The sequence below is a fragment of the Eleutherodactylus coqui genome, chromosome 1 (assembly GCF_035609145.1).
Source record: "Eleutherodactylus coqui strain aEleCoq1 chromosome 1, aEleCoq1.hap1, whole genome shotgun sequence".
NCBI lineage: Eukaryota > Metazoa > Chordata > Amphibia > Anura > Eleutherodactylidae > Eleutherodactylus > Eleutherodactylus coqui.
The window spans coordinates 265,702,675-265,717,987 of record NC_089837.1 but is presented as its reverse complement, the minus strand read 5'-3'; the positions used below and the strand labels follow the sequence as shown (position 1 = coordinate 265,717,987).

The window sequence follows — 15,313 nt, the reverse complement described above, 5'->3', positions numbered from 1 at the left end:
AGATGGAAAATGACTTGGAGCCGGAGGTAGTACAGGGGATTTTCTGGATCCTGGGGGGCCTGCTCAAAGATTGCTCCCGAGTGTCTCCCCTATTGAGGCAGCTGGCATAGGCCTGGTCGAGTTTCGCTGGACGATACGAGTTGGTCTCAATCCCGGGGCCCCTCACCCCAATCCTGGCCAACCCCCAATTTAAGGCCCTGGAGCAAAACAAAACCCTGATATTAACGCCTACAATAAGAACACCACGGGTGAGAGATGTACTAAATCAGTCAGAAATCAAACCCCTGGCGGAGTTTTTTACGGGGACACGGGTTCCGCCGGGAGCGTGGATGATATACCTACAGCTGAGGGGCTCGCTGATCTCCCTGACACCCGGGTCGAGCTGGACTAAAGCCCTCACCCCCTTTGAGGAAGTGTGCATGTCACCAAAATCCCCGGGACATCTAATTTCCCTACTATACAGGATAATGCTGGACCGTGAGATGGGGGACGAACCCCCGGAGTTCACACGAACCTGGGAGAGTGAGCTAGGTAAGGGTTTCTCGGGGGACCTGTGGCAAAAGTCTTTCATCCTGACTCACAAGGGTACAGTACACTCCAGGCTACAAGAGCTGAGCTATAAGGTCCTGGCACACTGGTATACAACCCCGGAAAAGATACACAAAATGTTCCCTCAATCTTCCACCCTGTGTTGGAGATGTTCCGGTGGAAGGGGCAACATGCTCCACATTTGGTGGGAATGCCCTCCGCTGGCGACACTATGGAGGGACGTGGAGGCGCTGTACAACACTCTGTGTGGGACAGGAGTAGTCCTTACACCCGAGATGGCACTGCTGTCTATGTTCCAGGGACCTGTTGCCCAGGTGAGAAAAGGTCTTTTACGATTCTTTATATTAGCAGTGAGATACACTATCCCGAAGTTCTGGCGAGCCTCCTCGGGGCCCACTAGGATCCATTGGGTGGAGGCTATCAACATGCTTGCAAGATTTGAGGAGATGAGGGCAGAGGAGGAGGCTACAGTGGTGGGGTTCTATGCAACGTGGCGGCCATGGTTAGATTTTAGATCATCCCCCAGAATGGGGGAGTGGATCTCACAGACCACAAGAGCGCTGTAGGCTGGCAATCCCCCGGAACTGCTCAGTGAAATAACTGAGGAGCGATACACCCTCCCCCCCCCCCCCCTCTCCGAAGCAGGAAGGAGCTCCCCCCTTTATGGAAAACGGTAGTCAGAGAGAAACCTTTAGCAGGCTCCACAAAGGAAGAAGGGTTGGAGCCAAAACAATGGATGCACTGTGAGACGGTCATATGTTTTGTATGTTCTATAGATCGAAAAGCATTCAAGAATGTACTCTGTCATCACTCTCTGTCACAATAAAATCCGTTTGAACTAACAGTACATTAACCCCTTAACACCACATGATGTAACATTACATCATGTGGATCTCGCAGGATTCTGAAGAGATCCCGTGGCATCCAGCAGCGGCAGCCGGCGTCCCACTGTAACAGCAGGTGTGTATCAGGACAGCGACCCCCGCTTTTAACCCCATTTCTAAAAAGTGCAGATTCAGGGTGACTACCCACTACAGTTTTTTTTCACAGCGAAATTCGCAGCGTTTCTTTTTTCTGCAGGGATCTATGGGACTTGTAATGTTAAAATTGCGATCGCGCAAAATCGCAATTAACCGTGAAATCGTGATTTTGTGCGATCGCGATTCTAACATTACAAGTCCCATAGACCCCTGCAGAAAAAAAAAACACTGCAAATTTCGCGGTGAAAAAAAAAACTGTAGTGGGTAGACTCCCTTAGGGTCGGAAATATTGAGTTTATATCCTAATTTGTATAGCGTTACAGAAAAAAAAGGCAATCAATTACATTGCTTTACGAAGTGAAGATCACATTAGCATGTTGAAATTGCCTAATATGTACACACGATAAGCAGTGAAAACACGCTGTGGACATGAGCCCCAAGCATGAGTTATGAGGGTTTTAATTCGGCAACATCATTTGTAATATTATATATACCCAGTCATAACTAAAAATTCTAGCAACCCTAAAAAGTAAAGATAAATACAAAAAGCTCTGTAAATTATTACTGTTTTATACAATTCCATCATTTAGAAAGAAAGTGAAGTTAGCATTCATAGTCAACGATACTCACGGAAGTACATCAGGGTGGCTGGCAACCAATCTGCTCATGGCAACACATAATCTCTCATGAAGATCATGGTTCACCTGACTTCCAGCTTTAATACATTCCGCATTTCTCTCCAGAAGATCTAAAAGCAAAGGTCGAAGCTGTCGTCCAATCAGCAGGGTGCATTCCTTGTCTAGGAGTAACTGTGCCAACATGTTCAAAATGGATTCTCTGTCCTGAGGAGTCCATATCTGTAAGACAGGAAGAAAATCAGACAGAGAAGTGAACTTCAAATTGGTGGTTTGCAGAATATTTATAAGATACATATAATACATTTTAGACAATTGTTATAAAAGGATTTAGGCAGCATATGCAAGCGCTGTCCATACGCAATACATTGTATATAGACGGCAATTCATATGCATCCCCACTATGAAACACAGCGGGGAGTAACAGTGAACCTGACCGTGTGCTTGAGATACGCAGGCATGCGTAGTACACTCACTGCCCATACGCGGTCTCTGCCAGCAGAACTGGTATTTACAAACACTGGTAAAATACTGCAGGGAGACCCGCGGTGTTTTACCAATTCTCAGTGGACAGGAGGTCTTACTCTCTTTAGGTCATTTATCTCCGTTTACAGTGAATTCAGGAGGGCGGCTGGAAGCAATCTCTGGTGCACTCCGCCTCCATTCACTGAACGGTTATCACCCGTTTGAAGGCAAATACACCCTCGGATTTCCGTGACCTGCATAAACTCACTCAGCACATGTACCCTTCAGAGGGTTAATAAGCACAAGTCCAGTGAGCCAAGTTGTCAGGAGTGTTAATGGTAGTAATGTCAGGGAGAAGGTGGAGAACAGCAAGCCAGGAGTTGGAGAGAGAGCAGACAGCAAGCTCTGAACATGCTCAGAATGCAATGATGAATACGCTGAAACTGACTAGCAGAATCAGGCTGCTAGTCATGTGACCTTCAGTCAGAAGATAACTGCCAAATAACTAGATTTTTCTAAGAACTTACCTAAAATCTCTTTCTCGTCTTGTTCATTTGGAGACACAGCAAAGACCTTGGGGTATAGCTTCTGCCACTAGGAGGCGACACCAAGCATAAAAGTGTTAATTCCTCCCACTAGCTATACCCCCCCTGCAAGCATCATGCCAGCTCAGTTTGTATGCAAGCAGTAGGAGCAGCCAGTAGGATGATAATAATAATAATAATAATAATCTTTATTTGTATAGCGCCAAGTTATTCCGCAGCGCAGATAATAAATAACAATTCTCCGGACTGTAACTCATTCCAACAACGTGTGCTACTACACTGAGAACACTCCAAACAAGAGGAGTATACGTAGCAGTCCTAATACCAGACTGGGTGGGTGCTGTGTCCCCCAATGAACAAGATGAGAAAGTTTTTACGGTAAGTTCTTACAAAAATCTAGTTTTCTCGTCTGTATCATTGGGTGACACGGCAAAGACTGTGGGACGTTCTAGAGCAGTACCCAAGGGGGCGGGAAAAAGCAAATCCGTCATTAACTGCGACTGGAGTTAATAGAGGTCTACACATCCAGCATGCTCAGAGACAGAGCATAAAGGGGCCCGAGTAACGGTCCCATCTACCCTCTGGGCGAAATAACTCTTGATAAGGAGCTTCCGACGAGGCACCCGCTGTCCGAGTAATACGAGCCGTAACACAGCCATAGAATAACACTTTGCTGGGCCGGTTACCCTGTACTGTCACAAAGCAGAACCAGTGAAAAGAGTCCATCTTGGAAGAACAGGAATCCACTCAGAGTTGCCATGATTGCCAGCAGCGAGCGAGTGCAACTGAAGAATGCTACCTGAGAGAGGTACTCTTGAGTAGTCAGACCGAGCTCACTTGCCACCAGAGCGTTCCTCGGGACGAGACACTACCGAGAAAGGTGCCCACCAAATACCTCACTGAAGTAGATCCCGATACCATGGGCAGCAGGAGAATATACAACAGATCGATAACGACAGTCTCCTGATGACAACCTTCGGTACAAAATCGGCATCCAAAACAAAGCTGTGGAGCCATCAGAGAGTTGCAGGCCTTCCAACAGTCGACCTAGTTGTATGTCAGCTTCCATATACCTCCAGGCTGTGAATAGAATCTTCACTGTCCTGAAGAGAGAATGCGGGTCGATTCCAACAACTCGTTGCTGAAGCGCAGCATGACCTTGATCTCTTGATTAGCTGTAGAGTGCCAAAGGCTTGCATCAAGAGGGAAGGGACTTGTTATTTATATATCACAACGCTTTCCATGCAGGGATTGAACCCACAACCTTCAGGTCGTGTGCGGGAGTTTAGGACTGCATCCTGCTGCCTTGACACTCTGCGCCACACGGACACGGCTGATAGAATAACAGTCAGCATTCCGAGAAAGCACAAGATACCTTGTAGTTCCGAGACCCCCCCCCCAATGAAAGGGAAGGCCTCACAGTGGATCGGCATGACAAAGAGCTGACTGGAGGGGGACCCCATAGACGTATCTATAGCCCCCCCCCCCCCCCCCCAGCTCTTGTCGGAGCTGTGACCCAGAATCACCACAATATGAAAACAGGACCGGGGCGTGCAGAAGAGGTGATGCTCTCTGGCTGCATGTCACTCTCGTCCGTGGCAGGAGCACACATAGTATGCGGCTCTCCTGTAATCAGAGATCGCCCTAAAGTTGCCTACAGGGAGCTGCAGGTGAACATCCCAGGGGATTTAGCCATTAAGTAAAGGTCCGGAGCGTGAGCTGACCCGCTGCCGAGCAGAGATGAGGTGTGATGTGTTCACAGAATTCCTATGATAGAACTCTTTCCATCTGGAAGGTACCGCAGGTCTCAGCGAGGCCGGAGAAAAGCCAACAGGCAGTTCGACAATATTGTGCATAGGATGACTTATTCTGGGTGGATGTAAATCTTGTGTCGTAGCAAGATCACACACCGTACGTGGTTCTAGCCAGCCCGTTTACGTGTCGTCCTGGCTTCAGACATTGCGGAAGCCTGCATGAAGGGAACTGCAGGAGGTGCAACAGGGGAGCTACCGAGGGGAAATCTCAACCCAGTCCGGACCAGTGTATGTGCTCCTTCAGTCATGGAAGGTACCACATGTCTCAGCAAGTCCATAAAACGAGATATTCTCCGACTGTATATAAATCTCATACTGTAGCGAGAGCGTACATAGTTTGTGGCTCTGGCCAACCTGTCTGCGTGTCACTGCGGTACTTCTGGCTGCAGGGGGGCAGCAGAGGAGCTACCAACAAGCCGCAGGTGCACAAAGCCGCGGGTGGCACTACCACCCGCGGCCATTATCTATCAGCCGAGAGCGACACAAAACTAAGCCGCATGGCGGCACGACCAGAAGCCACATGGCAATGAAAAGAATCTGCCAGCAGCACAACTTCCTCACCACAATATGGCAGGGCGGGTTACCAATGCAAAGTCACCGAAGGACCTGATCCCTAGGTCCACTTCGTCCACAAGGAAATAGAGCAATGGTGACAGCATAGATGGTGCAATAAAATGTTGTCTCCATTCCTCCATAGTTAACATGCAACATTTCCACTCAAGGAGTCTTTTTCAAGCATAAAAGCAGGACATACACGTGTTCATTTATATACATAACAAACATCCACAAATCAAAATGCAGATCTCCAAATGTCATCACCTCGGTCAGCCGAGTGTGAGGACCGACACATCCCCGAAATGATGTGAGGCTGTTTTGACATGAAAAAAAAGCCTTGCATCTGCGGGGAATTCACGTGTTGGCGAGCGAAATATGGGGCAGGATTCACGGCCCCATATCACGCTCGCCTGTGTGAAGTGAGCCTTATAAGCAAATCAAATAAATCAAATGCACCATTTTTATATATATATATATATATTGGAAAAAGACTCCTAGGTTTATTGACTGCTTGAATTTACGGCCGGCATCTATTAGAGGTGTCTAACAGAACTTGCCTTGCTACACAGCAAAGCTGTCAGTTTACCAGAGCAGGTTAAAGGCTCGTTCCCCAAGCCGTATGTGTAACACCGCACTGTGAGCCGGCAGTCACCGCGTACAGCAGCAGTAGTGCACTGCTACCTCACGTATTATGTCATGCACAGTCTGACTGCTTTCCTATTTTTATTTACTTTTTAATCCCCCACTCTGTATTCAACACCACACATAGGCAGTATATTGCAAACGCTGAATACACACCCCATAGGAGAACAATAGGGCTGTAGGCCCATAATATGCAGTAAAATAGAGCATGCTGTGTTCTTTTTTTGTGCACATATTACAATGAAAATCAGCATACTTTCATTGACTCCATTCACAACATAATACACAGTGAAAATTCGTTTGTGGTAATGAGCCTGAGCCCCCCCCCCCCCCCCCATAGGCGTTTGCAGGAATTATCAATGCTGCGTTTACTGCGGATTCAGCAGTGCCGTCATGCACTTTGACAATGTTTTGGCTGCGTTTTCAGGAAGCTGAAAAAATTTTAATACTCATCTAGCTGTCGCTGTCCAGGTCCCTGCCGCTGCTCCCTGGAACGCCCGACACTTGTCATCACCGACAAGAGATTGCTCTGATTGGCTGAGCCTGCTGAGTGTCAGCAGGCTCCGCCAATCATAGCCAGCGCTGGATGCACCAATCACAGCCATTTAATGAATGGCTGTGATTGGTGCATCAAGCGCTGCTCCTGAACCAATCAGAGCAATCTCTTGCTGGGATTTCAGTCCCCATCACTAGCAATAGATACTTGGTCGCTTTGACAACTGCCCAGCAGCCTGCACAGAGCTCCGGGGAACAGCTAGGTTTGTGTATATATATATTTTTTTGTTTTGTTTGTTTTTTATAGGTAGTGCAGCTAGCGTTTAGCGCTGCCAAAAACGAGGTACCAAGTTGTGCCACGTTTTCAGCAGCAGTGATACCACTGGCCATTCATTTCAATGGGCAACGCAGGGCTGAAAATGGCCAAAGATAGAACATACATCGCTGTTTTGACGCTTGTGTGAACAGCCTCATTGAAATGAATGGGAGTGTTCTACAGCGTTTAGCGCAGCGCTGAAAAGGCAGTACAAACGTCGGTGTGAGGGAGGCCTAAGGAGATTCTCAGCCCAAGCTAATAAGTGCCAACCAAAGACTCCCTTAGACTTCTTTTACATGAATATTAGGGAGCATGGCCGCTACTACATTTGCACATCCCCATAGAGCTGTCATTGGTTGGATGTACCTACTCCACGTCCACAAGGGAAGATGCTCGCCTAAAAGCCATAACCAGCCGACGAACGAGAACACGCTCGCTCCTCAGGTGTCCCCTTTAGGTGAACGCTCATGCCTGATATGGCAGGGTTTGTTCACATCAGAGTTGGGGGTTCTGGTGGGAACCTCCATTGCTGAATGCTGGTTAAATTAAAAAAATGTTGCAAAATAGTGCAAATACCGGATGCCCAGCCGCATGTTTTTTAGTCGATGGGGTCTGTTCACTGGGAGCCGGTTTCCTGCTCTGTAACGGAGGAGAAAAATAGGACCCCAAAGTGATATTTCAGAGCCCCTAAATGGCTAAACTCTGCTTGGTTGCTATGGGCAACAAGGCCGGTTCTGCTGCGGCAGGTCCTCCTGCAAGAGGCCATGTGACCCGCTCCAGAAGAGCACGGCATTCCCACCCAGCAGCTAGTGTTACTGGGACCCAGAGGGACGAGCAGGCCGGGTGTGCGGCGGAGACAATAGTAGCAGCCAGCTGCGGCCTGCACCCCTCCTTACACTCCGCGCGTCACCACTAGACCCCAGGGGCTGCATGCGCCCACCGCATCCCGGCTGCATACACTGCTCTCCGCTCATAGGACACAGCGCGGCTCTGTGGACCGGTCCGACGTTCTGTCCGTCTCACCTGCTTGGCGAGGTACAGGCCGAGCTCCCCGCCGCTCTTCTGAGCTAAGGCGCCGAGCCCCGAGAGGCCAAGCTGGAGGTGCTCCATGTTTGGGGCGCGGTCAACTGCAACAGGCCGAAGAGCGGCCGTAACGGCACAACAAACAGCGGCAGCAGCGCTCCACACGTGGGGAAGACTCCAGCACACAATGGAGAACTTCCGGGGCGCCGGCGCGTCATCACCGGGCGACACCTCCTGGCGGAAAGGGAAGACAGCCGTTGTTACCCGACTCTAGTGGAGGCAGAGCCTGTGTGCTACTCGGGGAGCTGCATGGTGGGCTCTGTGCCCCAACATGTGCTCGGAGGTCTCCATGATACGTTGGGCGGCCTGTCCCTGCAGCCTTGTCCTCTGCCTCTCTAAGCTATACCCTTAGGGCGCACCTAGTGTAAACCCTGCAGATCTGCCTGCGGGCAGTGCCAGCACTGGACAGGACTAGTAGTTATTAGTAAGCTCACAGTGGATCTCAGCATGGATTGCAGTTTTAGGTATTGCCTCATTTCTTTTCTATCATTTTTCCTGCAGGATCACACATTTTTGTGTATCCTGGACAATTACTGTTACCCAATCAGGCAGCTCGTTAGCTGTGCACCAGCATCTGGATTGCAGTCACGTGAAGGCCCTTTACAGCGGCTATGAACATCTGTATAAATGTTTGCCTGATCATCAGTCCGTGTGAATATGCCCACAGCCAATGAAGTAGCATATGCTTGTTTGTTGGTTGCGGGCGTAAAAATACAATGTACATAGGAATGAACGATGGTAGTGTCAGGCTATACAATTTTATCTATTTTCTTATGTGTTTTATACAATTACTGTAAACAAAGATCTGGTACGGTGTTAGCCAGTAGAGCAATGTGTGATTGTTCTCAGTGAGAGAATCCAAGTAATCTTGTAGATATGATACCTTTTAATGGCTAACAAAAATGCATGATGTTGCAGCAAGCTTTTGGGGATATCTGGCCCCCGTCGTCAGGCTATTGAATGAAACTACTTTGGATGGCACATAATTATAACATACAGATGCAGAGGGGAGGAGAACACATTGCTCTTGATCTAAATAAATGTTCACACACAGCAATTTGGGACTGTTTTGCATTCAAAACTTAAGTTTATAATTAGATTTGCGGATTATGTGAGTGTGGCTAACGATTACGCAGTTCTGCTCACATTAGCGGGTAGGAATTGCGTAATCTAATGTTCTGTTTCACTGCAGATATCCGTGATATAGAGGCCAACGTTCTCCATGGTCATGGGTATATGCAGTTACATTGCATATGGGCTGCGAAACACATTGCCAATCAACGGCACAGGAAATATAAGGCCCCCCAAGTAAACTGCACATGACCGCCTGCATGAGCACACAGTCATGTGCAGTACATTACACAGGGTCACTGCCGGGCTCATAGCCAGGAAAAATATACCTATTTCCCTAAAGTTATGCAAGGTGTTTTTGACAGAAACGCCTTGCATCCACAAATAAATTACGCAAGCGCATTATTGGACTGAGTTTCACAGCCCGATTTCATGCTCGCCAGTGTGAAATTAGCTTAACTGCAGTGTTGCCTATGTTACAACATAACTAACATGATGGCTCATGGCATGCACATCCTTTAGATGTACAAGCCCCTGTGGCAGGCTGTACTCACTGCAGCCAGGGGCCGTGGCTTGTAAATACTAGTAATTATTAGGAAATAATTGGTACTAGTGTTTCTACACACAGCTGTGCTACATGGTACATCCACTATGATCTCCACACCACACACACACAGCTTTACTACATGCATTCTGATTCTCACACACACAGCTGGGGTACACCCATGCTGATTTCCAGACATCAGCAGCTCAGAAGACCTCTAGATACAGTGATCAGCCCCTGGTCATGTGATCCCTGACTCCACCCACACAGGTGATCACACGACTGTGACATAATCAGAGGTCCTGGTGGCTGTCGTCACCTTATTCAGTATACAGTACTTCCTACCAAACTGCAGAAGGGCTCCTCCCACAGCAGTGATCTAACTGCAGGTCCTTTAGCCCACCGGATGTTTTTAAAGGCCGATTTACACACAACGATTATTGCTCAAAATTTGTTCAAACGATGTCTTTTCAGCGATAAGCATTGTGTCTAAATGATACCATTGTTTACTTTTCTGCCGAACGATGATTTTTAGTTCAACATAAAAACCATCTTTCAGCTGGCCAGCTGATACCAGGGACCGCATGCTGTGATTTTCCGTGGGGAGAGCAGATAACATTGTTTCAGCTGCTGTCCCGCTGAAGAAGAATAGAGTTGCATGCAGATAACAGACCACCTGCTGTTATCTGCATACAACAAAGAGAGACTCATTTGCACGCAAATTAAGCTACTAATGGGCATTAGTGCCCATTAGTAGTTTATGCAAAATGATCGCTCAAAACTGTCATTCAAGCTATCTTTTTAACGATTTTTGAGCGATCATCTATACGTGTAAATGGGGCTTTACTAAACTGCACAATGGCTCCACCCACAGCAGTGACGTCACCGCAGGTCCTTCAGCCCACCGGATCTCTGAACAATTTGTGCAGTATGCTAGGACACATTTTCTTGCTAAAAGAGGGCACTGTCATTATGAAATACTACTGACTTGAAATATGCCCTTGGTCTGCAACAATGTTTAAGTAGCTAGTACATGACATGTAACATCCATATTAATGCCAGGACCCAAGGTTTCCCAGCAGGACAATGGCAAAAGCATCACCCTGCCTCTGCCAGCTTGCATTGCTAATATTTAGTGTTGAGCAATTATTAAAATAATCAGGTGGGGAGTGATCGACCCTATTTTAGAAAATAATTATGAATCAGAATTCTTGATTCTGACTTCCATTAAACTTGATAGGAGAAAAAAAATCAGGTTCTCTAATTTGGTGGCAGCCCAGTGGTTAGCACTGCTTCCTAGCAGTGGTGGGGTCCCAGACAGCAGTGCTAAGCCAACACACCTTTCTGCTCAAATTTTGGTGAAATTTGCTAAAATATGTGATATTACAGGTAGGGCCCCTGTAATAGACCTATACTTTCTACAGTCCAAATTAGGTACAACAAGAAAAGTTTAGTACCGTGTTAGCCAGTGGAGCAAAGTGTGACTGTATGTGTGTGTATATGTATGTATGTATATAGATAGATAGATAATATGCATCTTCGGATCTATTCCATTAGCCTGAGGAAGAACCTGAAGTAGGTTCGAAATTTTGCTATAACATCATGTCTTTTTGCCATGAAAGAGTATCACATCTACAAGATCACTTTGTTTCTCTTGCTGAGAACAGTCACATTTTTCTCCAGTCCTGGAATGAGAATCTCACTTTCCATGTGAGTTTTTTATATCAGGAGTTAACTGTCGCTCATGAATCTATTTTCCTCGATTCCAGATCCAGAAAGAGGTGGCGCATAGTTGTGTTTTAAAGTAACTGGATTGTCCTCAAAAGGACATGGGTAAACATTTGAAACCGAAATTTGATGGAAGATACAAGATCCAGTTGATGAGTGCCACTTCAGTCAAACTGAAAGGAAAAGATAATTGGGTCAATGCCAACCACTGTATGCAAATCTCCATCCAAATGAAAGAATCAAATACCCACAAGACTAAGCATATCTTTTTACGTTATGGTTCTACTATGGTTAAATAATATGTTAGAAAATAATTAAGACAATAAGTGTATTAAAAATTATAAGGTACTTGTAGAAAATCGAAGAATTGTTTTAGGTACACCCATGCTCCTATAATATCCTCCACTACGTTTTTGTGTGTATACCCCTCATTACCTCATTATGAAGGAGGTCAGGTCATGTTAAGAATAAAAAATGTGTGTATGTGTGTATATCTATATACAGTATACGTGCCAACATGTCAGTGGGCGGGGCTTATCATGACATATGATTTAAAATAGACAGCGTGCAGACTTCGACTTTGATGTGGAAATGCTGCAGAATGTCCTCAGCGGAAATTTCTGTGAAAAACTCTGCAACATTTCCGTATCCAAAAAGCAGTCAAAATCTGCACGCTGTCTATTTTGAAACAGCCCTGCCCACTTCTGCCACATGTAAACATACCCCAGTGTAACAGTGACCCTCCCACGGCGGCCCCCAGTGTAACAGTGACCCCTTCACAGCGGCCCAGAGTGTAACCGGGGCCCCCACCCCTTCCCCCCACAGTGGCCGCCAGTGTAACAGTGACACCCCCACAGCATACCCCAGTGTAATAGTGAAACCTCACAGTAGTCCCACATACTTACCCCCCCCCCCCCCCTCCTCGTGGAAGGTCCGCTGCTTGGCGTTGCTGCTCGGCGCTGATAACGGGTGCACACTGTGATGTCAGTGTGCTGCTGGACGCCTCCTCCCCCTGCTCTCGCGGATCCTAAGAGGAGACTTTGGGGGGAGGGGCAGGAGGATCCTGGCTGCACATTGACGTCACAGTGTGCGCCGGGATCAGCTCAGCTAAAGTGAATGGGAGCCGCATTCCCTGCCGGTATTCACTAAAGTGGTGAGCAGCTGATGGCGGCATGTGCCAGCAGGGAGGGCTTTGCATGCCACCTCTGGCACACGTGCCATAGGTTCGCCACCACTGCTATAGGCTGTCATCCCTCCTGGACAAAATGTGAGTGTGCGGAACTCACTAATAATGTAGCGCCTCTGTTTCCAAATCACACACCCTATAGGGATTACAATGGGCTACCTAATAAGATAGACAAGATGTGAGATAAGACTGAAGAAAATCTGTCCAGAGGTACGCTCTGCCTTTTTAGATGACAAGTTGTCTAGAGTTCTAGACCACACAGTAGTAGTTATGCTAATCTTGTGTTACTGCTTAATGGTCTGTCATAAATAGTGAGCTTTGAATGCGCACTTTTCCAGTAGAGCTGCAGATAATTGGCTGAGGACAAATAGTGACCCTTATGTAATGTTTATGGACATGGCCTACTTTGTTGTTTCTAACTAATACACAATAGTATGTTTTGTGTTTTGTCACCTTTAGGTATTCACATGCATCGAACACTTGACTACAATTTAGAACTTAAGGGAATCCTGTGTACTGGCTGAAGAATGTGATAGACATTCCACTCTGCTGAGAATGGCCCCCTATCCACGGCCATGACGGAATATCGCCAGCGATATTCTGCTGAGGGGGAAGCGCTGACAGGTTCTTAGCGGTGAGCCTTTCTAACAGACTCACTGCGGAGAATCACGGTATGCCGCGATTTAGATCCTGCGAGCAGAGAATCGCTATGATTCTGCGCTCGTGGACGCCGGCGCTGCCCTTTCCATAGCAACGCTATTGAAAGCTTCACACAGCGTGATCCACTGGAGATTTATTGCTGGCTGATCATCACCTGTGAATATGCAGCCTAATAGTGAAGCAATAGCTATTGGAGCCTCACTAGTGGGGGTCTGGGCGATAGCAATAACTAGTGGCAGGGTAATAAATGGTATAGCATGTGTTATCTCATGGGTTTTTGACATTACTGGTGGATGTACAAGGTACATAGGATGCTATTCTACAGAACAGAGCTACGATTGATGTTATTCAATCATAGATGTAAGAAGTCTTGCGGTATTTGTTATTTCATCCTAACTGATAGTTTGATTGACTTCCTGGTTCAGTTTATATTTAGGTTTTTGCTTATTTTTGTGCATTCTTTGTAGTGTAGTGGTAAATTGTATACTCCTTAGCTTGCATTCAGTGCATACCTGTTCTGTTCTAGTATTTATACAATAATTGGTTCACGGTTCTGTTAATACAAGTGGAAATTTTCCAAGTGGAAAATTAGCTAACAATGCTCCATCATAATTCAGAATCTTATAAATCCAATGTGTCTAAAGGTGAAAAGCGAGCCCTTACTGATTTAGCCAATAACCCTTACATCATATATATATATATATATAGATTCTATAATCTCTATTGATTATATATTATATAATCAATATAGATTATAGAAGCTACATATATGTGTATATATATAATTTAAAATCTATCTTTCATCTATATCCATAAAATCTATAATCTAAATATAATTAATATATATAATCTACATAATAGATAGATATCAATAAAATATATAATCCATGTTTGGCAGAGAGTCCTAAGGCAGCTGAATCGCAGTGCTAAACTCTTGCTGATGACCTGAACAGTGCGAGTTCAATCCATGCTGTGTTCAGTTAGCTGGCTGAAGGTTGACACAGCATCCTTCCAAGGTCGGTAAAATGAGAACCCAGCCTTTTGGGGTGGGGATAATAAATAACTTGAAAGAGCTGCAGAATATGTTGGCGCTATACAAATAGCAAGATCTATTTATATATATAATCTATAGTTATGTATGTATGTATGGTGGAAAAAAAAGGCCTGCTGTACATTTAACTTCTTAAGATGATCATGATGATCTATCATTATTCTTACTAGTGCTATGAATGCCAGCCCAGGGGAAGGCAATAAACCCCTATAGGGTCGAAGCCAACTTTCCACATTTTAGGGGAAAAGTTCCGTCCCCACTCAAAATGTGGCCAGCCAAAAAGATTTGTCAAACCGCCACACCTTCAGAGGCAAACTAGTAATTCTAATGTAATCACCTGCTTAACCATCCTGCATGTGTGCAAGAGGAATGAGGATAAGGAGCAGTTGACAAGGCAGTGCTATGCAAAGGTCTTGAATCAGCTGCTGTGCATTGTGGGTGCCGTCAGAGGGCTGCCTGAGCTTGTGGCTCATGATTGCTCGTGACGTCACCTCAAGCCGTAGGAGGCTGGGCTGCCGGTGGAGCCTTTTTTGGGTTACCGCTTCTCAGCCTTTTGGCTAAGATCAAGTGTAAGTTTGGTCTTGGGCGGGAGCCGCGAGTGTCCTGGGTGTACCCAGCGACTTTTTGCATTGTGCAAAAAATTCTTTTTTCTGTGGTTTTTGGACCAACAATTCGCACTTAAAGATGTTTGGGCTCGGGGTGGGCGTGGCTAGCCAGCAGCGGGAACACACGCAGCTTCCAGAGCTCCTGGCCACGCGCAGGAAAAAGCGGACTTTGACCCGTTGTGAGGACTCTCACGGGGCCGAAAATAGCACCACGGGCTTCACAGGACCCAGAGCTTCAAAACGAGACCCTCCGCGGGTCTCTAGCCGACACAGCGATTTCGTGGCCTATAAGACCAGGCGCATCCCCGGGCTAAATTTCTAGACGCGGCCGACCAGAAGGGAAGGCCAGCCGCGAATAACAACAGCAGACCCCTTCTAAAGCACACCGG

At 46.6% G+C, this 15,313-nt stretch overlaps 1 protein-coding gene across 2 annotated transcripts in view; it reads right to left on the bottom strand.

The window, feature by feature from the left end:
* Positions 1 to 8,197, bottom strand: part of MDN1 (midasin AAA ATPase 1) — a 351,783-nt gene extending 343,586 nt beyond the window's left edge. For both annotated transcript variants that reach the window (XM_066608461.1, XM_066608470.1), the window contains exons 1-2: positions 8,020 to 8,197; positions 2,160 to 2,386 (exon numbers count right to left, since the gene is read on the bottom strand). In XM_066608461.1, coding sequence (XP_066464558.1) covers positions 2,160 to 2,386; positions 8,020 to 8,106 — 314 coding nt within the window. In that variant the 5' untranslated portion in view covers positions 8,107 to 8,197. The remainder of the gene's footprint in view (positions 1 to 2,159; positions 2,387 to 8,019) is intronic.
* Between the last annotated feature and the right edge of the window lie 7,116 nt (positions 8,198 to 15,313).